The sequence below is a fragment of the Hirundo rustica genome, chromosome 15 (genome assembly GCF_015227805.2).
Source record: "Hirundo rustica isolate bHirRus1 chromosome 15, bHirRus1.pri.v3, whole genome shotgun sequence".
Lineage (NCBI taxonomy): Eukaryota > Metazoa > Chordata > Aves > Passeriformes > Hirundinidae > Hirundo > Hirundo rustica.
The window spans coordinates 11,544,524-11,568,547 of record NC_053464.1 but is presented as its reverse complement, the minus strand read 5'-3'; the positions used below and the strand labels follow the sequence as shown (position 1 = coordinate 11,568,547).

Below are 24,024 nucleotides of genomic sequence, written 5' to 3'. Positions count from 1 at the left end.
TCTTCACTCCAACATGCCTTTCCTGTGCTCTCCCCTTTCTGCTTGGTGAGGAGCCCTCTTCCTTTGGATGAGTGTGGGGCAGCAGAAGCAGCCTGGCTGGACAAGGCATCACTTAGCAGAAGCAGCTTGAGAGCTTTGGTGGTTGAACAGGAGACAAAACAAAGAACAAAAGCACTCAACAGGTCACAGGTGATGAAATCCCCACTCAGAGGGGTCTTTAAAGCAGCTGTCTTAGGGGGATGGAAGATGCTATGGTCAGAGCTCTCCAGGCCCTGTGCAGAGCCAGCCCTGGAGCTCATCCATGGAGTGGTGGCCCTGGGGACAGTGGGAACTCTTCCCTTTTCTTGTCTGGCTTTTTTCACAGCTCATTTTATAGCATCTCCTGCCAAAGGGATGTGGACCATGGTTGCCAGGACTGCACATTGCTTTGGAGGGAGGGCAAGGGGCTGGAAGGTGCTCAGCAGCCCAGGAGCCATCTGGAGACCTGTGGTGAGGCCCCTCAACAATGGGGTACTGGGTGATGCCTTAGAGATATCTTGGAGGTAGAGAGGGCCTTTTTCCAATTCTCCATTTTCCCAGTTGCAGACAGCTTGCATGTGGGAAGTGTTTAATTTAGAAAGGCCAGCACTGCTGTATCACATTCCTGTGTCGGTCTCTGTTGGTTTATGACCGGTGAAATCCTGGTGTGAAAACAGAATCAGGCTTTGATTTCATCTGCCCCTGCTGTTTTACACCACTAACAGCTTTGCATTTCGATAGCAGCTTTTATTCTAGGAGCTAAATGGGCTTCACAGACAGCCAATTAATTAATTGTGGCTCCCCAGCCAGCCTGTGCCCTCAGTGCCACAAGAAAGCATTTGCAGAGGAGGAAACAGAGGCAGAGGAGCAAAATGAGTGGTCCCAGCTAAAGAGCTGAGCTGGCTCCACAGCGAGGCCTCACACTGCACTGGCTGGGCCATTGCTCCCAGTTCCATGGATGGTCCTGATGCCATTTCCAAACTGGTGTGGGAACGGTCTCAATGCAGAGATCAGCTGAGGAAGTTCTTTGGGGGTCTATCAGTAACTGTCAGTGCTGGATCTGAGCCCAAATTAACTCAAGAGCTGCCATCACCTGGGTTGGACCACCCCAGCCTCTCGAAAAGGAATCCTGTGAGACCATCAATCAGTGTCAGGAGGCCCCACTACTGTTTCCATCATCCATCCTTGCTGACCAAGGATTATTTCTCCTGGATGGGACCTTGAGGAACCTGATTTAGTGTGTGGCATCCCTGCCCATGGCCAGGGAGTTGGAACTAAATGAAGATGACTTTTTATTTTATAATCCTGGGTGATTTTTAGGTCCCTTCCAACCCAAACCATATCTGTGAGGAGGCACTCAGGGTTTGCAAGGAAAGGCTGCTCCAGCTGAAGGGTTTGCTTTGGTCCGGGTGCTAGAGCTGAGATCTGGGGAGGGACCTGCATGATGGCACTAAACAAGAGGGGTGACCCTCAACTCACCCCCTCCAGGTCCTGTTCATCACCTGGTGAGCAAGACACAGCCCTGGGAAAGCTGCGTGCTGTGGGCAGGATCTGGGGCACCTGGAGGGGGTGGAGGAATGTGCCTTTGCTCAGGCAGACTGAATGCATTCCTGGAGAAATTACCTGCCTTTTATTATGAAATCCTGCTAATGGTTTGTTGTCTACACAAATAACCACGGGGAACGAACTCGTGCACATCCCAGCCTGCTCTGTGTCTTCCTGGCTCAGCTCCTTTCCGAACAAACATAACCTTTCGCAAGAATACCTGTCAAAATCGCTTTGAAATATTGAAATAACAGGATGGGATATGGTTTGCTCCTGGGCCCTAGTGCTCATCCATCAGGACTCAGGATGTCCATCCAAAGCGACTTGTGAGCAGGATGCAAGGGAAAAAAACTCTGGCAAGCAGCAGGGCCTCACAGGGCTGCATCTGGGGAGCTTAGCACCTCACCTCGCTGTGCTGGCTCCCTGCATTCCCACACACTCACCTGGGAGCAGGGCAGCTCTCAGACCCTCGTGAAGCCCTCACTTTTGGTTGGTCATGGGGTGGGTGAGACATAGAGGCTTGTGATTCAGCTGGAACTGATCAGGACAAAACAATGTCCTTTGGCCACCAGTGTGGCCTCAACACCCCTGTTCTCACCTTCTGTGAGTATTTTAGAGATGGGGCAAAAAGCTGTGGAGTCTCGGAAGAGTGTTGGACAGCAATGGTTGAGGGGCCCGTGGCTGCTTGGGTGAACCCATGGACACAGAGCTTTCACTTTCCCTTCCAGTCTCCAAGGGCCAAGGGCTGGTCAGGGGCTCCCCAGGGCGTCTCAGTGTGGACAAGCTGTAAATGCTGTGTCTTTTACCTCAAAAGCAAAATCACCCCTCCATTCTCTCCCTCCCTGCAGAGCAGCAAGAGGCTTTGTGCTCTAACTCATCACTGGCTCCCTGCCTTGAAAGTGGGGGGATAATCCACCCCTCGGTGGCTGGTCCCAAGGGCCACCACTGCCCAGACACATCTGTTTAGGGGCAGAGACCATTACTTTTTGATTTGCAGCAGGGATCGCATTGCATGGTGGCACCTGCTCAGCCAAGAGCCTTCCACTGCACAACCCCTCCCCAGTTCCTGGTGGTGATGGTCTCCCACCTGGAAAAAGGTGAGGGATTCTGTTTTCCTGGATATGAACCTCTTTTCTTCAATGCACTTGGAAGTGATGAGAACTTGGACACAGATAATTGGTGGAAGAAATCAAAACAAAACACTTAGAAATCCAATCCAACTCCCCCCTCCAAAAGATATCCCATCAACCAGCCAACCAACGAAAAAGTCCTTCAAATAAAACTCCATCTCTTTCTCTAAAATCCATGATTAAAACCTGGTACAAACAGGTGAATATAGATATATATATATATTTTTTTTTTTTTTAGTAGATGTAGTATTCTTTTTTTTCTCCTCTCTCTTTCTCATTATACAGCAAACATTGCAAATATAGAAATTTTCTCTGTACAATTAACGACTTCGGTTTACAATGCAATGTGTGGTAAAACCTCTTAGTGAGTGAAAATGTGAACGGGCCTTCGACCGGGTAAAAGTCTAAACTGGAAGACTCCGTTTGCAAAAACAGCCCAAAAGATGGAGCTCCTTCTGGTCTCTTTTTGGTTTTTGTTGCTGTTTTTGTCGCTGTTGATTTTGGAAGGGAAGGAAGGAAGAACACAAACTGTTCACAAAGAATCCACAAAATCACGGAATAGGGACTCATGCAATGCAATATTGGAAAACGCCAGACCTCAGCTCTCTGCCCGCTCTTTCATTTTCATTTTATATTCAATTTTTTCTTTTTTTCTTATATTTTTTTAAAAAATCAAAATGAAACAAAACTTTTTTTTTTTTCCCACTCCACAGTTTGTTCTGCAAAGTTTGTGTTCAAATTTGGTGCATGTCTCACCAACGTGAAGACATTTTAATATCTCACTTTATATATTATATAGAATATTTATAGATTTTTCATTATTTGTTCTCTCTTTTTATTTTTTATTGACTCTCTCTTTTTTTTTTTTTTTTTTTTTTAAATTTTATTTTGTTTCAAAGACAGTCTGAATAAAAATAGCTGCTGCGGATTTCTTTTGGTCCAGTTAGTGTGTTAAGTCACGAGTTGTGTGAGGACTCAGGACTTTTGCTGGGCAGAGACGCCCTTCCAGTAGTCTAAGATGTCGTGAAGATCCTCGTCTTTGGCAAACTGGACCTTTTTGCGTAGGGCATGGCCGGCGGCCATGTACTCCTCCTCGTCTTTGTGCCGCTTGCGGTTGAGTTTGAAGCGCTCCCAGATGCTGTGCGATGGTTTGCAGGTGTACTCTGGGCTGGAGGTGTAGCTCAGGTTGTGATACTGAGGCGAGAGCTGGGAGTAGGCCAGGTCTCTGGGGCGAGGGCGGGTCAGAGGCTCCAGGATGGAGGGCTTCCGCCCGCCCATGCTGTCGTGCTGCTCCCCTGGGTGCGAGCTGGGGTACGAGTGCCGGTGTTCGCTGTACTGGCGGATCTTCTCCGCCTCTGCCCGCAGGATGGCCGCGGCCGGTGTCACAGTGAGGATGGTGTCGGTGGTGGGGGATGTCTTCTCAATGTATTTGGCTTCGGATTTGTGGCCCGATCCCTCGGAGCGGTAGGACCTGGGGCTCCGTATGGAGCCACTGGAAGAGGTGCTGGAGCGTTTGGGGGCCGCCTCCATGCTGTGGTGTCGCTGGAGAGGGTGGTTGTAGCTTTCCTTGTAGACGGGGGAAAGGAATCCGTGCTTGCTGGGGATCTGCTCTGATAAGAGCACCAGCTGAGGCTCCACCGTGGAGACTGCCCCCGACTTCACCCCTTGGAAGGAGGTGGACTCGGATTTCAAGGCATCGATGCAGTTGTTGATGATCTGGTTCACCTTGTCCACCTCCTTGGCAATGGTGGAGATCTCAGCCACAGAGCCCTGGGTGTCTGGCGGCAGGGACAGCTCACAGTCTCGCCTCTCGGGCTGCTCACCCGTCCTCACCTCCATGTAGTTGCCCTTGGTGGCCTTGGGGGTCTCGCTGCTCTCAATCAGCTTGTACTGCTCGACCTCACCAGCAGAAGGTAGGTAGGGGATGCGGGTCACTGTCTCCCCACCCAGTATCTGTCCCTGGGACAGCTGGGTGATGCTGGTGGTCTCCATTTCTGGCCCGTATTTCAGCTCGATGATGGTCTTCTTCATGCTGCCGGCAGCCTTTTTGTGCTTCTCCTCCTGCTGGCGCCTCTTCCGGAGGCAGTAATACACCACGCCCAGGACAATCACCATGCCAAAGAGACAGCCCAGGATTGTCATGATATAATGGGTGGCAGTGGAAGGGGTGGGCACCGGCTCCTTGCGGTTGGGTCTGGTGGGGGTGATGGTGACGCAGGTGTGGTTGTACTTGGAGTACTGGTGAACAGAGACTACGCAGTAGGTGTAATCTCTTTGTGCTACTAGGTTGCTCACGGTGATGTTCTCCTCCTTCTTCCTGAGCTTGGTGATCATGGAGGAGAAGCCATTTTCGAACTGGGAGAGGATGTACATCTTGCTGAAGGGGTAGGGGATCTGCACGGTGAGGACGGCCGAGTTGTGGTTGAGGTGCTTCACCTGGATGTTGGGGCGCACCTCCGTCTCACCGATGGGCGTGAACAGGGAGAACTGCGGCGTCGTGCCGTCGCCGGAGGAGCACTCCTCCTCGGAGCAGGGGCTTTCGGAGGGCACCGTGGTCACCTGGTACCTGGGAGGGATAAAACGAGGAATCACAGTGTAGGAGCCACCAGTGCAAAGGGAAGAGAGCATGCTCAGAGCATTGCGGTAGCCAGTCCGGCCTTGGCCCAACAAGTAGTAGCCCACGTAGTCGGGCGGGGAGTCGCACTGCATCCGGTCGTAGGTGCGTGTCATGTTGGTGAAAGCCTCCAGCCATTGCAGGAAGCCGAGGAGCTCGCAGGAGCAGTAGAAGGGGTTACTGTAGAGTTCACAGACAGAGAGCTTGTTTAGGCCCCGAAAAGTGTTGCTGTCCAGTCTCTGGATCCTGTTCATGGACAGGTCAATGTTCACTATGTTGGGGCACTCCCAGAAGGCATTGGGGGTGACGGTCTCGATGAGGTTGGCCTGGAGATAGAGGTACTCCAGCTTCCCCAGGCCCCGGAGGATGCCCTCGGTGAGGTTCCTCAGTCGGTTGTAACCCAGCTGCAGCACCTGGAGGTTGAACTGTCCTGAAAAGGCACCGTCCTCGATGTAGGAGATCTCGTTCTTCGTCAGGTTGAGGTATGTCAGGTTGCCGAAGCGGCTGAGCGAGGCGTACTGCACGCTCTTGATCTTATTGTCGTTCAGCCGCAGGTCCACGATGGTGCTGTTGATCTGCTGGGGGATGGACTCGTAAGGGGGCTGGTTTTGGCTGCAGATGGCCAACCAGACGAAGCCCTTGTCCCCCTCGATGAGCCAGCAGTCTGCCCGCACCCCGCCGGCGTGCAGGAGAGACACGGCCGCCACGCACATGCAGAGGGCTGACGTCACGGCCCACCGGCGACCTGCCATCTGGAAGGGCAGCACGGAGAAGGGGTTCCTGGTCTGCTGGAAGCGGGGAACAGGACGGGGGCTGGGCAGGTGTGGGCTAGTGCTCCTTCGGCAGCTTTGCTTGCCTCTCCCTTCTCCTCATGGCTCGGAGACGGGAGGGAAGCGTCCGTGGAGAAAGCGGAGCTCGGTGCCCACGGTACTCGGCAGCCAGCAGCCAGGGGCTGCTACCAAGGTCTTGGTGGCTGAGGCTGGTCCCACATCACCAGGCCTCTGGCATCTCGAGGAGGGAGTCATGAAGTTAAGTGCCTGTGCAGAGGAGTTGTTCAGGCTTAGAGACAAGCCTTCCTCTCATTTTTTATAGTACTTCTCCTCGTTCTCTTTTTGCTGCACAACGTGATGCTGGTCCCCATCTCCCTGTGCCTCTGTGTGTTCGGCTCTCCCTGCTCGGTCCCTCAGCTCACCTGCTCAAAACAAAACACAAGCACAAGGTAAGCACAAAGGAAGGACAGTCAGCAGTCAGAGGTGCTGGAGATCCATCCAGCTCCCCTCTTAGTTAGGCAATCGTCTTCTCATTCTGGCAGCCACCTTTCAAGGAGCTTTTGGCTTATTTGGCTGCCACCAGCACTATTTGGCAGCACAAGGGGAGGTGGTCACTGACCATTGAGGTCACCCTCTAAACCCTTGGGTGATCACTGACCATGGAGCCCTTGTCCAGCATCACTTATTTGGCAGTGGAGGGACCAACACACATCCAGTGCACCGTTTGTCTGACCTATTTAGGTGTCTACCTGAGGAGGAGAGGAGTGATGCCCCAGAAGTGTCTGTTCCTCTCCGCTGAGAGCAGATGAAGCCTAGACAACTCGCTCTGATGTAGATTTGATGCTGCAGCGTTTTGCTGAGGGGAATCCTGACTGTCTCGTGTGCTGGTGTGCGCAGCAGCAGAGCCCACACAAGGGGTGCTGGTCGAGGACACCGTGTCCCTCTTCTTGCACTGCCACGTGGCATCTGGGATACAGCCCAGCATCAAAGGCTTGTCCTGTTTCTGGGAACCTGAGCAGCCGTTTCAGGGCACTCTTCGCAAAACCCACCGGTGTGATTGTGAACCACCCAGTGTCCTTGTCCCTGCTGGGGGCTTGTTGCCTTTCTCCAAGGCCTCTCCCTCCCAGGTGATGCAGAGGTGTGGAAAACCAGCAAACATTCAGTGGTATAACAAGAGCATTTGCAGAGGATGGGACAAGGCCTTCCCTCCCCAGCCAGAAACAGATGTTTGAGGAGTAGGAGAAGTACTCACTAGACACAAACCAGTGGGGCTGCCAGCAGCCTCACTCCCCACAAAGAAACTAATTTCTGGCTCACTTTTTCCATTTTTTTTCCCCCCTTAAATTTTTGACTAAGCATACATTTCCATGGACAGCTCTTCTTTTTCTGATTTTTTAGGGAAAAGTGGAGAGGTGGGAAATGCAGGAGAACCAACATCTCCTGGGTCATGCTTTTCCACAAGATATTGAAAACATCATCTGTGGATATCTCTACTGCCAAACAGAACTCTGGGCTGGTAGGATGGATGCAGTGAGATGCTGTGGCAGTCAAGGAGTTGCCCACAAGTGGAGAGAAATCATCATGGCCTATCTAGAAAAATCCTTCTTTGAACATTTTTTTGGGGAATGGGAACACCGTTCGTCTCCCTTGTCCAAGGGCAGACTGTAGAAGCCAGGGAAGACACCACCAATACTCCTTGGAAATGCAGCTGGTAAGAACTGGAGGTTTCTTGGGAAGTTGTGAAGGAGATAGGGCCTCACCTTACATCCAAATTGTCTTTCATGAAATCTGAAAAACTGTATAAATCCAGAAACAGTTTTCTAAACCATTTTACAGTGCTCAGGCTGGACTGTTCTTGGTACTGCATACCTGAAAATCATGTGGGGCTGATTGTTTAGAGGCAGATGCCATACTCTGACCCTTGTCCCAAAGAAACCAGGTTCCTTCCCAGCCACAATACCAGGCAGGGAAGGAGACCATATTTCACTGCAGAGATCCCTGTTTACCATTCAGTTTATACCTTGGTAAACAGGCCAGTAATAATAAGCAGTAAAACAGTTTATTTGGTTGGTTTGTGGACAATGAGTCTGTTCCGTGGTGACAGTTAGGTTTCCATTACATGAATAACAAGACCTTCTCTCACATCAGCTCTCTGCACATGACACTTTCCAGCCACCTTGTCCTCCTTGTGCTGTCACTGCTCTGGGATGCTCGGCCAGTACCTGGAAGTCCATTTCAACACAGCTGAGTCCCGAGCCAGCGAGGAAGGGAAGAGGGACTGTGCTCCCTGGGAGATTGCAGGTGAGTGTCCCCCCCTTGCCACCCACACAGCGGGACACACTGCAGTGCCAGACTGAAACACGTCTGCTGCTACATCCCTCTGGTGTTAGACAACTCAATTAACCTCTCTGCACTCCAGCCTCCTCTCTAGTACCGTGAGATAATGACAGAACTTCACGGGGTGGTGGGAGACTGAAGCAAAGCGCCCCGAGCTCCTCTCGTTGGGGTGAAAATCCCAGCACATGCATTGTGTTGCAGGTGGAGACTTTCCCTCTAGATGTGCCAGCTCTCCTCTGTCACAGGGAGCAGCCTGTGGGGATGTGTATTGCCCCTAAGGGTGTAGGATGAGGGTACTCCTGGCCTGCAGAGCCCTAAGCAATGGCTTGCCCCAGCTGCCCCTTCGGGGTGGCACTTGATTCCAGCATCTCCCTGTCCTCCTCCATGGACTTGTGGATTCCTGCAGGCAAGGAAAGCCCAGACCGAGCACAGGCAGCAGGAAAGGATGCACTTGGCATCTTCTCTTCAGCACAAACTTATTGTCTCCTCTTTCTCCCATTGTGACCCAGCCACCCTTGTCTGGGCAAACCTGTGTTTGGGAAGGCTCTGCAGAGCCAAACCAGCCTTTTCCTCACAGAGGAATGTTCCTGTCACTCCTCCCTGGGGAAAGGCTGTGGGCAGAGGGAATTAGTGGAGTGGGACCATCCATGAGCAAAGAGCAGAGACAGACTCCCCACAGATCTTGCCGGGCTGATCTCCTACAGCCTTCCCCTTATAGCACCCTTGTGCTTCCCCCATCTACCTGGAGGTGTTGGGGATGAAGAAAAGCAGCAGTAAATTACTCAAACACGTTCAGTAAGGCTCCCACTGTATGTTTTCTCTTCTCTCTCGTACATTGCCTATCAGCCACGTCCTTCTTAACAACAAAAAGGAGAAATGGCATTTTATCAGCAGCCCGAGTTTAATTTCAGCTCATTAAAGCAACCAATTTGCTGGTTTATTTGCTTTACAAAGTGTGAATAAAATGACAGCATTAAGAAGATGTGAGAGAGGAAAGAGGGGCTAATCTCCCTTTTTATTAGATTCTTGGGACATGACTGGTGAGTGGAGAAGTGGGTCTTGTTTCTTTGCACAAAAAGCATAATTGTTCATCTTGTTGGCTTCTGAGAGCCTCCATCCCAGCCCGTGGTGGGTGTGGGTGTGTGCCCAAGCGACACCAGTGCCGAGCATCCCGCAAGGATCTGGTGGTTTAACTCTCCTGCCTGCCTGATTCATCTTTGCCCAGTCGTCTTGAGTTTATTCTCCTTGTAACACAATTGCACATCACTTTTTCCAGTCCTCTGATCCCCTACAGAGCTGAGAAAACCTGGGAATAAACCAGCAAAACTCTCACATGAAAAACAACCAGGAAAGCGGCGATTTGGGGGTCTCTTTTGCTGTTGGAGAACAAAGCAAAAGTGGGAATGAAGACAGTGTGGAACAACAACAGAAATGTTTTGGAATGGTGGGTTTAATCTCAGTCAGAGGTGTTTTGAAGTGTGGCCCCATGGTGACAATGACAACAGGCCATCCATGACAAGGAGGTGGCCACCCAGGAAATGCCATTCCTGCTCAGTTACCTGGGCCCTGCAGACACGATTCCCTTTCCTTCTCCTCCCTGTTAATCCTCAGCCCTGACTGTGATATGCTCCCCTCCTTCCCATCTCTATTTCTCCAGCCCTGGTCCCTGCCAACAACCCAGCAGCAAAGAGGGATGGCTGGAATTTCGAGTGTGCAGCCTGCACTGGAGGAGCAGCAGCATCCTTTCTCCTGGCTGAAAACCCACAACAAGGGAGGTGGAAAGGAAAAGGCAAAGCTGGAGCTTCCAAAACCAGTGCAAGCTGGCTGGGAAGTTTTTGCTTCCATTTCCCAACTAATGGCATCTTGGAAAATTAAACCAGAGCAGCAGCTGCAGGGAAGCAAACAAAGCAGCCGTGGGGGCTGGGAAGGGAGCTGACATTCAGTTCCTAATTTTGTTATTCTACTGAATGAGTTATTTCAAACTGTGGATTACATTTACTGAGGGAACGCAAGATTACGCATGTGTGTGTGTGTGTATACACACAGCAGTGCTCCTCTCCTTGGCATTTCTGCATCTCCATAACTTCCTTTTCCTTAGCTGCTCCATGTCCAGCTTCTTTTAGATCCCCTTTCACAGCCACTTGGGCTGTATTATCAAAAAAATTATCCCCACTACAAAGAGAGCCAGAGGAAAATGGGAATGGTACATTACAAATATGAGTGTTTGGTTGCCCAAACAGGGGGGGAGAGAAAATTTGGCTAACAGATTTTAAAGTAAACCTTGGTTCTTCATTATCTGTAAGATAATCTGGAGAGGCAGCTCCAAGATGGAAGATAAGACCTTTAATAGTGATGAAATCACCTGTAAATAGCTAATGTCCGCCCTGTATATGTCAGGTGAGGAAAGGAGGATTCCAGGCAGGTTTTTCCCTCATTTATACCCCTGGTCTTTGCTCCGTGACTTCTGCTGGGTGATTCTTGGTCAGAATCACAACCTCCCTGGATAATAAAGATGCTCAGGCCTGTAAAATTCAAGTTCATTTTATATCCAGACATCCTGGTCCTAATATCCTTCATTGACAGGGTTTAGGCAGAATTTTGTGCATCCCAACCCTATTCCCAAACACCTCACAGTGTTAGATAATAGAGTTCTCCAGTCAATTCTACTCTCTCCTGCTATTATTTATTATTTAAGAAAAACAGGCAAGGGAGAAGAGATATATTTTCCACTGAGGTTTGAGGAGAGATTAAGAAGAAATGAAGCAGAGAGACGAAGGGGAGGCTGAGAGAGAAGTGCCCAGCATTGCACCCAGGATAGCTTTTTGGGACTCTGGGAGGTCACAGGTTGTATGACAGGTATCCAGGTGGGAGGGATGACAAAGAGATAACTTTTCTGGAAGACACTGGGAGAAACAAAGACAAATGGCATGCTTGGTCTCTATACAGGGACAGTAATATTACCAATATGTCAATCAATATTGCCAATATTATCAACACTCATGGGCTCCAAATGGAGCTGGGGCCAATCTCTCCTTGCCTTATTCCTATTTTAACTTTGATTGAGAAAGTTCTGATCTCTACTGGAAGCTGATATTCAAACCCATTTAATTTAGCAGTAAACTGGGGTGCTGTAGTGTCTGAGGAGAGCCCGAGTTCAAAGCCACTGTGCCTCCAAAAGCCAGGATGAGGCCAAAGCTGCAGCCTGGGAATGGCCAGAACAGATCTGTTTGCACAAATGTTTTTAGAACCCTTCTTTCTATGGCAAAACAAATTCTGGTTTAAAATGACAATATTTTTAAGACAAACTGTTGTGATTTCAGAAAATAAGACTATTCTGCTGTTACTCAGCTGCAGTCTGAAGTCATTTACATCCATCTCATGCTGCTTGGTTTCCAGGGTCTGTTGAGATGACAACCCCATCTCACGCTGCTGTGGGCTGCTGAGCAGAAGCCTCTGCTGAGTTTAAGTAAATGCATAAATGATCTTCTTAGTGAGCAACCTCTTAAGCCCAGCTGGGGTACCTGTGCATTAAACCAGCCTTCCAAAACGTCGGCACGAGCGGCAGTGGAACATCAGCTCCAGCCCCTGACAGTGCAGTTGAGCCTTCAGGGAGCTGAGAAATGAGATGAGAGGGACAGAGCGAGGGGAAAGTGAAGAGGAAAAAGGTTTTAGGGGATGTAGAAAAGTAAGAGCTCTGATCAGGTATGACTCTAGCAATAAGGAAGGTGTGTTTCCATGGGAGAAAGCCTCTCTGATGTTTTCTTGATGGGATTTTTCCTTAGAAATAATCACTCTGAATCACACCTTCATTATGGGATGGTTATGCTGATGGCAGGCTGGGGAAAAGCAGAGGTCTGGTGTGGAAGCAAGAGTCCTGCTTTCTCCTGTAAATAGTGCTGAAGATCAAAGGATATTTTTCCAGCACCGATGCAATGGAGGGAGCCAGCCCCATGCTGGGATGTGGAGCTGCTGGTGCTCCTCAGCAGTGACAGTCTGAGCTGAGCCTCGTCTCCCCTGCATTGTCATCCTCACTCAGATCTTTGCTGCTGTTTGGAAAAGGGCTGTACCGCTTCCATTCATTAATTTATTTTTGCAGGAAGCCTGCATAACCCTGTGCCTCCCAGATGGGAAAAACCAGTTTTGCACTGGGGAAAATCTGGTGATGGATCTGTGAAATGGTGAGTTGTTAGAAATTATTTTTAGAGGTGCAAGTGTGGTTTTGGCTTTGTTTTTTCTTATGGTTGTATTTGCAGAAGAAAACTTCCCCCTCTGTCCTGCCCTTCCCCTGTGAAGGGGTCTCTGGCCAGTGCAACATCACAGTTTCTAGGCAATGCTGAGTGTTGAGAGATGGACAAGAAAACACACAGCTCACTAAGGACTTCATGGGAATGATCTGTGATCTCTGGGTAGGCAGAACAGAATTCACCTTTCCACCAGCCTGTGTCCTGCACACAGGAATTGTTATGTCTGTGCTGTAAGCAAATACCTCTGCTAACCTCTCACTGACTCGCTCGTCTTGGAAGCTGGTCCTGCTTTTCTGGTTGGCCACTTTCAGATGTCTCTCCCAGTCCAGGTTATCTTGTGATTTTAATGATGTAGCTCCTGTCCTCTGGAGCTGAGGAGCCCAGCTTAAGGCTGGACCCCCTCCCTGGCTATCCACTTTCTGAAGGGGGTTTCTGCCCAGATCTTGCTATCTCTGGCAAGCCCCAGTGCCCTACAAGCCTCATTTTAGCTCAGTGCTGCAGGCTGGCTTCTTGTCATGGGCCAGGAGAAGGTTAATGATCATCTGGGCAGCCCTCCAAAACCAGTCTAATGTTTATTCAGGACAGCAGCATTGCAGAGGAAACCAAGCGTGACCACCTTCCAGGTACAGCTTACCCACCACGGCCCTGCCCCTGCAGGTGGCTGTGCTGGAGCAGCTCACATTTGTCCACTCTTGGAGAAGACCCTTCCCTAGGTCAGCCCAGGTCCTCCTCAACATTTCCAACCCTGCCCTCTAAACCCAAAGAGATGCAGTGTTCCTACAGAAAAACAGTTTACCAGGCTGTGGGTCAGCTGTTTCGGCAGTTTGGGGGTTTTCTGTTTGTTTTGTTTGTTTTTGTTTTGTATTGAGGTTTTTGTTTTTTTAATAGAACGCTCCTCATGGATCAGATACCCAGGCTGCAAACAAATACCCATTTATCTGGATATTTGGGAGGTGGGTCAGTGGTCTCAGCCTGGTGGTGGTGGTCTTCCACCTAAAAGTCTGTGTCCTGATGCAGAAAAGCTTATAAAGAAATGGGTTGCAGGTCTGTGCTCCAGCTGGGTCTGGGGTGGAAGTGAGAGGATGAAGAGCTGGTGCAGATCAGCACACGAGGAGGCACAGGGATGTGAGACAGCGGTGACTTTACCCTCTGGCAGAGGGCAGAGTCCACAAGATGGCTGTGTGCATTTACCCACCTCAGCCATGAATTACAGCCTTTTCTTCCCACCAGCACAGCCCCTGCAGTTACTCCATCCTGCCTTTGACACAACGTGAAAGGATGTGCAACAGATTCATCCCAACAACACCCTGCACCTGTAGGGAGATGAGCACACTGCTTTCTTGGGGGTCCCCTCGGGGCTCTCAGGGCTCCAGGAAGGGATTGGGTATAACCTGTAGAGCCTGAAGGCCTGAGATGTGCTGTGCTGAGGGAAAGATTCTCTCCCAGCAGTAAGTTCTCACAGACATACATGGCTCAGGAGAGCTCTTGATGCTTCCCTCGGGGTGCAGGAAAAATTGTACTGATAGCAAAGTGTTTTCTGAGGCAGCCCTGAGATGCTGGTACTGGCTTCACCATCAACAGTCCCAAAACAGCTGGTTCTCGCTGCCTTCCCAGGCATGCTGAGAGGCATTGTGAGAACATCTATCTGGCAGTGTCTCTGGAGAACACTGGGAATGTGCTTCCTGCTACCTGAGATGGTCAGGGAGATGGCTGGGCAGCCAGATGGCCACATGTGCTCAGAGCTGATATTAATGTCTCATTTGATTATGTTTACAGCATGATTAAAATGCTCCTAGAATCCTGAGCAGGTATCTTTATCATGCTAAATCTAGGCAGAACACTGTGGGCTTGGCTGGTTAAGCATGGTGCCAGACAGTGTTTCTCTCAAGACTTCCTGATTTCCCACTGGAGTTGCCCATGCACTGGTGCGAACAAGCAAAGCCCATCTTTGTCCATAGAGGATGCTCAGCTACAGGAATGAGGGACCACTGGCATTTCTTTATAGTCCCAGCATGCCTAAAGCTCAACCAAACAGCCTTCCACCTGAAAGTCTGTGTCCTGATGCAGAAAAGCTTGTAAAAAAATGGGTTGTGCACATGCTAGACTCTAAAATAGACTGGTTTTTTTGTCTGGGCACATGGTCAATGCCAAACTGGTGGTGGAAAAGCAGCAGTAGGAGCTACTGTGTGGGCTTGCAGCACACAAAGCCCCTCCTCAGCATCCTGTCTGCTCCTCAGCCAGGTCTGTGGCCACTCTCTGGGCCTTGGTTTCACTGCTTGTCCAGAAGATACGGAGGGTGGGAAGAAACTTTGGAGTCCAAGACAACAGAAGCAGGGAGCTATGCCAATGTTTGGATTGCCCGTCCTTTTCATAAACATTTCCTGTGGAGGTTACCCAAGCCGAAAAAGCAAGTGAACCCAAAACACCTACCCTCTTTGGAGGATTGGAGTTTATTGTTAATAATCTACTGCTAAAAGGGTAACATCTGTTTTGGACAAAATGTAATGAGATTTAAACCCCAGGTGGAGGGAGGACTTCACAGTAATAAATGACTTTCTGTATGTCTAAATAGTTTTAATTTTTTTCCTGGCAGAAATAGCTGCTTTTCACCTCAGGCTTCTTTTTGCCAGCTCTTTTTGTTTAATGATTGCTATTAATTTCCAGGGTGGCAGATGGATTCCAGGCTGGTGTAGTCTGAGATGAGGAAAAACAGCCCGTGAAGGTGTGAGCTTGCCGTGAATGTGTGCACAGGTCACACATGCTGGTGCGATGCCACGTGTGGGAGTTTGCTTCCCAGGGGAACAATTGCTTCCAGGTACCTGCTCCTCCCCACTGGGGTGTTTGAGCATCTCTCAGTCACCAAGGAAGGTAAGTTAACACTTCTGGTGACTGCCCATAGCTCTGCCTGTTTAGACCTTCATTTAATAAAGCTGCTGATTTCAGCAAGGGTTCGGGAGGAATTCAAACCAGCACCCAGTGCTCTGCTAAATCCAAGCTGAAGTGAGCTGGAGAGCAGCACGTGGTCCCCAGAAGATGGAAAGGAGCTCCCTGCCCATGGCTGGATGCTGCCAGGTGATGGGGATTCCTCCTTGGGCATGAAACAGACGTTTTCTAGTGCTTTTCCTGTGTTATTTGGATTGTTTTTTTAATAGCGTGGGATGTCCCAAACAGACAATCCTTCTCCATCCGCTGGCTGTGGCAGTAAATATCTGCTGCTGAACCCAGCACACCCTGCCAAGCTCCTAGTGCCCAAAGGAGGACTTTCTTTATCCTCTCTGCCACCACCTCCTCCTCAAGAAGCCTGCAGAACTAATTCCAATTAGTGCTACAGTGTGCTGGGGTGCCCTCCTTCGTCTTCCCCTCCTGTGGAGCATCTCTGGGCTTGGCTCAGGAGGCAGGACACATGGGCAGCCAGGTGAGAGCTGGATCTAGGGAGCAAGGCTGATGATGGACCACCACATGGCAGCACCCTGTGGACAGACAGCTGTCCCGAGACAAGAGTGGGCCAGAGGACATGGGAAGGAGGGAGGGGTTCATTTGCCCGGGCCTGGGCAAGCCCCTGGGGATGGAGGAAAGGGGGTAGAGATAGAAAGTGCAGCATCTCAGGTGATGCAGATAATCTCCTTTAATCTCCTGCTCAAAATAAACCAAAGTCAAGTAAAGGAGGGATTACAGGGCCTAAGCCACTGTTATTTCCAGGCTGGAACAGACTTAGGTTGCCTCTGAAGGGCTCCCGAGGAAGAAGAGGAGCTGCAGCAAATTCCAGCCTGCTGGAAATGCCTCCTGGTGAGGGCGTCTGGCCGGGCTGGGGACCCTCCTGAGGTAGCCCAAGGGCAGCTGGAGCTGTAGGGACAGCAGCTGCTGGCAGATTTAGGAGCCTACACAGGGACCAGGTCCCAGGGAATGTCTTAGATGGCCACTTGTCACCTTGTCGTTGTTGATGGGTTTATTCTTAGTGCAGGATCCAAACTGCTTTATAGCCATTAATTATCCTAATGGGGAAGCAGTGCCCATGAAACCCGTTTTACAGATGGGACAGAGAGCCCAGGAGGAGGTAAATGACCTAGCAGGTGCTGGGGCAGGGCTAGAGTGGGGTGGCCAGACCCTGCCCCTCCATCTCCCTCCAATTTTAAGGGGCATTTCCTCGGATGCGTGTTCCCATCAGCTGTGAGGCTGAAGGCATCTCCTGCCCTTTGCCAGAAAGCCACACCAGGGCTGGGCTGCCGTGCTGCTGCCGGGGAAAAGGGAGCTGCAGAGCCCTATTCATCAGCTCCTGGTGATGTCTCTGAGATAGCAGCAGCACAGGGACTGTGTGAAGCGGGTTTGCACTGGGGAGGGAGCAGAGCATGTTCATTTTAATGAGCCTGTCCCTGCCTAAAGGAGAGAGAAAGCAAGAGGCCAACCTGGTTTAATAAACTCTAGCATGCGGATTTAATCAGATGGATCATTGTTCCCCAGCACAGGGATGAATATATTAAAAAAATGATTCAAACTTTTCCCCTTTGTTTTTCATTTGTATTATGTGCTGCGGTGTGATAAAACATCCTGGGGCCAACTTGCAAGGCAATAAAAGAGACGGTGGAGGAGAGGAAGACATTGATCCATGCGAGCAGGCACAAGCACCGTGGGGAGGGAGGCTGCTGGCAGGCAGGGCTGGAAGAGAGGGGCTGCAGCATCCTCAGCCCCCACCAAAGCCCCAGGGAAGATGTGGTTATGGGGGCTGACCTGCTGTCAGCTCCTTTCCAGAGATCTGAGATGACTAATAGCAGTTTAAGTCCAGTGCTAAAAGCAGCCTTTGGTCAAGCATGAGGCCCCCATCTCAGTACAGAAAGATCAGAGCACAAGGATATCCCCACACCCCTGCCCCAGGAGGGGAGGAGGGACAGTCCCCACCTTTCTACAGAGACCCCAGCACGTGGATTGTGCTGGTGGTGTCTTTTGGAGTTAGGTGGCACTGGCCTTCCAGGGAATGGTGCAACAGGACAAACTTTCCTCTGGACTCTCCCCTTCTCCTAACCAGGAGTTGTTTCATCACTGCCTCCCCACTGCACCATGTGCCAGGCAGGGAGGAGTGGGGATCTGGGTGCTGCTCACTGATTTAGGGAACTAAGTAGCTGTGGCTGCAAAGCTGCAAACTGCACAGCAGAAGGCCAGGGCTGTATTGTGGGGTTTTGCCACTGCTCCCTGTGTGTATGCCACACCCCGTGCCTCTGACTGTCCCTGGGGACTGCAGGCATTGCTTGGAGGCACAGAAAGGTCTTGGTCCAGTACAGCAAAGTGCAGGCTGGGTCTGCAGGCAGCCCAGGTGGGATTGTGCCAGCGTGTGCCCCAGAAGCTCCTGGCTCTGGGCTTGCGAGGCTCCTGCTACGTGGGTGGGAATAAAGTCAGCTTAGACAAAATAGCCTTTTGTACTAAATCCTGGACAGACCACCTGGAGCTGTGGACAAGGACACACCTCAGGGGCCTCAAGATGCCTCCGTGGAATTTACCTCCTCTGCCCTGCCCAAGCTCACTGTCCTCGGCTCAGGCTTAAATAACCCCCAGCCCTTGCTTTGCTCACCCTTCCCTGGCCCATCAGGCTGCTTGCCACCCTGAGACACAAAGAACTGGCTCTCTGAGGATGGGACAGGGCACTCAGCTGGGTTTTTAGCCACTCCACCTAACACTAAGGCCAGAGCTGTCCAGCTGCCCTACACAGCTCCCTGGCAGGTGATGGATGGGCATTTGGCTGAAGGCAGCCCAGAGGTGTTTTTTTGGGGAGCTACAGGTCCCCCTGCCATAGAGCTAAGCTGGACCTGACAGGTCGGACTGGCCCTAGGAAAAGGGATGGGGTTTGTGGTGAGAACCCAGGAATTATGTTTCACATCCTTCCTTCAGGATGGATGACCTCCACCAGCAGCAGGGCCATGGTAGTGTTTAGAGGAGGGGGAAAAGGCATCTTCTTCCTTGGAAAAGATTGCTCTAAATTGTGCCATTTACTGAAAAGTCACTTATGACCACTTGGTGTTAAGTATCACCAACTTTGGCTTCTAACACACCACGATGCTACTGCTTCATTACTTTATCTATTACTGCCCATAAACACTAATAAATATTCCTATTTTCATTCCCCCCATTGTTTAAGTGGTCATTAATTGTAGTTTATGTGCTGTCTTTGTGTATTTGTGTACGATAGCTTCTTCATGATTCCTTGATTAACTGTGATTGATTGTGTATTTTAAAATCAATTAAAAGTTTCAACACTAAAAGGTAGAGTCTTTAGAAGTAATTCTCCAAGACATTGACACTTATAATGGAGTTATTGTAGTGCTGGGATCCACTAGTGCGGCACGCCGTGATCTTTATTCTCTAGATTTATGCAAATGAGTAAGCGTGAATGTGCACGTGGCTGTGTCTGGTGTGGGAGTTACATGGCAGGAAGAGGGTGTGGAAAAAAACCAGCTTCTCACAGGGTTGCTGGTTTTTGTGGGTGACCAAGCATCACCCATTTCCTTCCTTAAAACACTAATGATGCAAGGGCTGAGCCCCAGGACCCCATCACTTCCTTGCACTATGTATTAATTTTCTAATTGTAAAGAGGTGCCAATACCCCCAGCTGAAGGGGGGCACTGAGTGGGATGTGTGCTCTTCTGCAGAGCTGATTTTTTGAATGCCCCTGCGCCTCGGTGGGGTGGAGGTGAGGGATAGTGGAGGTATAGGGGTGGCTGTGAAGGCCTGTGTTTGTGGTGGTGCTGATGACGGAGGAGGAGGAGGGTGGCCATCACCTGGGTGTCAGGGCATGTGCTGGAGCACTAATCTCTGCTCTTTATAGCATCATGCCCGTATTACATCACTGCTTTGCTCCTCATATTGCTGTTGTGCTGGGAAAACGTGTGCGTCCAGCACCAGAGCTGCAGGAAATGGGCTTAACACCATGCTCTCGTGCTGCCTTGCCCTGTAAACCTGAATCCTAAGTGCTTATGCCTCTGTGCACTCTGTAACTCCAGGGCAGCTCTGCCCAAGCAGCTTCTCACGGCCCATGCAGAGAGTTAGGGGTGGGGAAACCACGTAAGAGATTGTGTGCAGGTGCTCCGAGGTGGGGGAGCAGATCCCCAAGGACCAGTGGGGAATCAGCCCTTGCAGTGGATCCCCTGCTTGTCCCCCATCCTCCCGGATGTCTGCCTGCTGCCAGGAGCAGGGCCCTCCCCGCCATCTGCCAGCTCAGGCAGAGGATTCCTGTGCACTAATCTGCTCACAGACATTTGTCACCCACCCCTCTCCCAGCTGCACGATGCAAAAAATGCCTCAGTGCCCCAGTGCAGCTGCTGGTTGCACCACCTGTAGGGGAAATCACCAGTCCTGCTAAATGATGGGGGGCCCATTTTGTGCAAGCCCTGGAATGGGATCACTCTGTTGTATTAACTCGCCTGCTTGCATTGATGTTAATGAAATAAAGAAATATAATGGTTCCAGACTTTTAAACATCTTATAGGCTCAATTTGCATAATGGCCACCGCTACCCTGAACAGGAACTGATCTGTCAAAAAATATTGTTCCAGTCCTCTATCATTCAGCTCAATGGGAGGTGCAGACTGGCCCACAGGAGCTGTTTTTTGCTGATGGAGTGGAGTTTGCCTAGTGCCAACCATAAAAAGCTAATATTAGCACGCAATCCAATATTGTAAAAAAGAAATTGGTTAAAAGTTATAGATCAATAACTGCTAACGTGGCTCTGTTTTTCAGACAGATCGTGTTTGCTGCTGCCTGCTGATGGGGAGGCAGGCTCCCTCCTGCTGGAGCTCCTCCAGGGTTCTCCTTGGAGGAGCCTGGGGCTGCCACTCGAGGCTCAGCTGTCCTGAACAACCCTGGGAGCTTTCTGTGCTGCACAGTGTTTCTTGTGGAAGTTTGTTCCCCTCAACCTGGGGAATGAAATGCTGGTCAGGGCTGGCCATTAGCCCTGTCTCCACCTTCCTGCACAGCCCTCCTCAGTGCCTCAGATCCCCTCTGCTTCACGTCCTACAGCAACCCCACTTGATGCCTTAGATCGTTACTCCTTGATTAGCTAGACCCCTTCTCCTCCCTGCCCTAGATCACTGCTCCTTGATTATCCACATCTCTGTTCTTTGATGCCCCAGATCTCTGCTCCTTGATTACCTACATCTCTGCTCCTCCATGCCCTAGATCTCTTCTCCTTGAATATCCTGATCTCTGCTCTTTGATGCCCTACATTTCTTCTCATCTGTGCCCCAGATCTCTGCCTGCTGCCAAGACCGTGCCTCTCCCAGCAGACAACTTCTGCAGTGCTTCCAGCTCTTCCAGAGCAACAGGATACTCTTACCCCTGTGGGGAGAAGGGTGTTGGTCTGGGCATGTGTCTGTCCCCTCCCTGAAGGGAGGTGAGCATCCCCGCTCTCCACAGTGTGGATTTAAAGCACGTTGCCCACGTGGCAGGGACTGCCTCCCCACACCAGAGTGTGTTTAGGGAGTGTAGACCCAAATCCTCAGCTACAGTGATGGGGATAGGAGTGTGCAGGAGCAGGGAACCAGCTGAGCATCACGAGCCAGCGTGACAATGGCCCTCTTGCCCCAGCTGACCTTGGGCTTGCCTCTGATAGCTCATTACAGCCTGCCTTTGGTCACTTCCCTCTCCCCTGCTCTTGGAGATGCTGGAGAGCTTTCCTGACCAATATCATCAAAAAGGACATTTTTACGTCCAAAATATACAACTTAATTAGAACTGTGAAGGGAGAGAGCAGCCAGTCCATAAAATACCCACCCTGTGACAATCTCCGTACTGATTCTGCAGGAACTGGGGACAAGAGACACCCGGTTTTCAGTGGGAACTGGGTGGTTTCCCTAATGCTAGAAATACCACTCAGGTGCTGGACAAAATGGGCTTCTCCCACTGGGTTTGGTGTGGAAATGCCCTCACCTGCAGTCAAATGTGCTTTGCTGAATTGGGACCCATTGGAAGCATGGACCGAGTAGCTGCAGACAGCAACAGAGACCCTCAACTAAATCATCACCCTGCACCTCACATTTTGGTTCAGCGCTTGAGTATCCACTGTCACCCCACAGTCTTGCTAACACACTCACTGAACTGGGGCCATTTCTAGCTTCCCAGGGCCATCTCCCTGCAGGCAGTGAGGCAGGCTCACCCCACGGCACATGAGAGGAGTGCGTTTGCACCCAGCTGCCTAACAAGCGAGGTCCGGTCCTTCCCGTCTCTGCAGCTGCCCCACGAAACAGCTGACACCTTAAAAACTGATGGGGTTCATTTCCTGCCTCTGTGCACTTACTTGAAGCACCAGCTCTGCCATTTCCAGCCATGTCCACATTAATTACTGTCACAACCCGAGTACCTTGGCACGCGCTCCCCGGGCCGGAGCGTCTGTCCCGGCTGTGACCTGCATTTCCCTCCCCTCGGGACCTTTCGCATGACTGGGATTTCCAGTGCTGCTGCCTGCAGCAGGGGGAACAAAGCTGCTGCTGGGATAGCCCCCTGGGAGGAGGACAGGCGGCCAGGCAGCTCTGCTGACAGGCTGGCTCTGGCCCAGGCTCGCCAGCAGCACAGGGGTTCCATCCCCTCCTTCGCCCCTGGCCTCACTGAGCAGTAGCATCAGCGCTGCCCCATCTCTGGGGCATGGGCTTTTCCACGTGGCATAAACGGCTTAAATATTCATCAGAGACTGACTCCGTGGCTGGGTGGTGGAAACGCCTCTCCTGGGATTGTCTGGAGTCCTTGCACTGAGTCCCTTTAGGTTTGAGCTCTAGGGATCAGCCTTCAGCTTTCCACCAAGGAGTCCTTCCGAACAGAAACCCCCAGTTTCCAAGGAAAAAAAGTCAAGCCATGGAAAAAGGCTCAGCTCACTCTAAAAACAGCTCCTGAGGGATGGAGACAGGATTTTCAATGCTCTGTTGGCTGCAGAAAATTGAAAATCTCATATTTTTTTTGCATAAAATGCTGATTAACCAGTGTTAAACACAAGAGTGTCTTAGACAGTAAAAGGACATGCACAAAAGAGATAAAACACTAGAAATAATGAGGTAATGAAAGTCAGCAACTGAAAGGATCATCAATAAAGCTGCTTCAGCACGGACAGTTACATCTAACCCAGGTAACACACAGCCTAGTCAAAAGTCTGACCAAAAGTGTGCTTTGAATGCATGAACACACCAAAACCAGGACCTGCAAGAGACTGACAGACACCAGAGAACACAACATTCGTTCGAGATGCTTCATTCCTGCCTTTTGCCATTCACCTCAAAACCTCATGGGAAAACACCAAGCCCACAAGCAGTAGCTCCCCAGAAAAAGGTCTACAAATTATCGTGGGTCACAGGCTGAACACGAAGTATCCGTGTCGCATCAAGAGGCAGAGAGAGCCCTGGGATATATGAGCTGCAGTGTGGCCTAGGAGTCTCACAAAAACATCTTTCTTATCTGTTCAGGGCTGGTGAGGTCTACACTGGAGTAGATTCTGCTATTGGCAGCTCATATCAGAAAGGAGGCGGCGCTGCTGGAGGCAGCACAGAGCAGACAGGATGATCAGAGGTCTGTGAGACATGACCTACAAAGAAAGATTGAAAGAACTGGGTTATTTTGCCTAAAAGAGATGATGGAAGAAGAGATGTGATAACAGTTTTCAAGTGCTTAGAAGGCTGCTTCTAAGGGGAAGAGAATAATCTGTTCTTTATGACCATGGTGGACAGGACAAGAAATAATCAGCTTAAATTACAGCAGGAGAAATCAGGTTAGACTTGGGGACAAAAAAAAAGGCTCAAGGAGCAAGGCAGTGGTTACCTGGGAGGTGGAGGGGCTCTGTCACTACAAACACAAATGCTGTCTGGGGACAGGCTGGCAAACATCCATGGGGAGAGGGGGCTGTCCTGGGGCAGGGCTGCACCCTCTCCATGCCCCTGTGGTGCCTTCAACATGAGCCTGGAGCTCCTGGATTGTCCAAAGTGAGCTCATCCTGCAGCAATCGCTTCAGCTGGCTGGACAAATCCCAGACATTCTGGCTTGTGAGCACATTCAAGATAACAAAACTTGATCTGGTAGCAGACTGGGGGCACAAGTCAACGTTTTGGGTTATTTTTCTTTCAGTAAAGAAATATTTCAAAATTGATTTTCCTTTTTCCCTCTCATCTCTTTCAGTCACTCGATTGTAACACAAACGAAGCGGAGCATCCCAGCCATGCCACACAGTCAAGCTGAAATGACACCATCCAAATGAAACCTGTTTGAGAATGTCCTCGCTGAAAACAACAGTGAAACCAATCTCTCTCCTCCAGACAGCCGGGTCGGGTTGAATCACCGGTTCTGAGTGCACAGACTTGCCTGGAGATGTTTTTCAGCCAGCTCACAGGATTGTTGCTACCAGAGAG

General features: G+C 50.5%; 1 protein-coding gene across 2 annotated transcripts in view; it reads right to left on the bottom strand.

Moving 5' to 3' along the window:
* Nucleotides 1-2,893: 2,893 nt before the first annotated feature.
* The window catches only part of ELFN1 (extracellular leucine rich repeat and fibronectin type III domain containing 1), a 103,492-nt gene continuing 82,361 nt past the window's right edge, over nucleotides 2,894-24,024 (bottom strand). For both annotated transcript variants that reach the window (XM_040079617.2, XM_040079618.2), the window contains exon 4: nucleotides 2,894-6,499. In XM_040079617.2, coding sequence (XP_039935551.1) covers nucleotides 3,669-6,059 — 2,391 coding nt within the window. In that variant the 5' untranslated portion in view covers nucleotides 6,060-6,499 and the 3' untranslated portion in view covers nucleotides 2,894-3,668. The remainder of the gene's footprint in view (nucleotides 6,500-24,024) is intronic.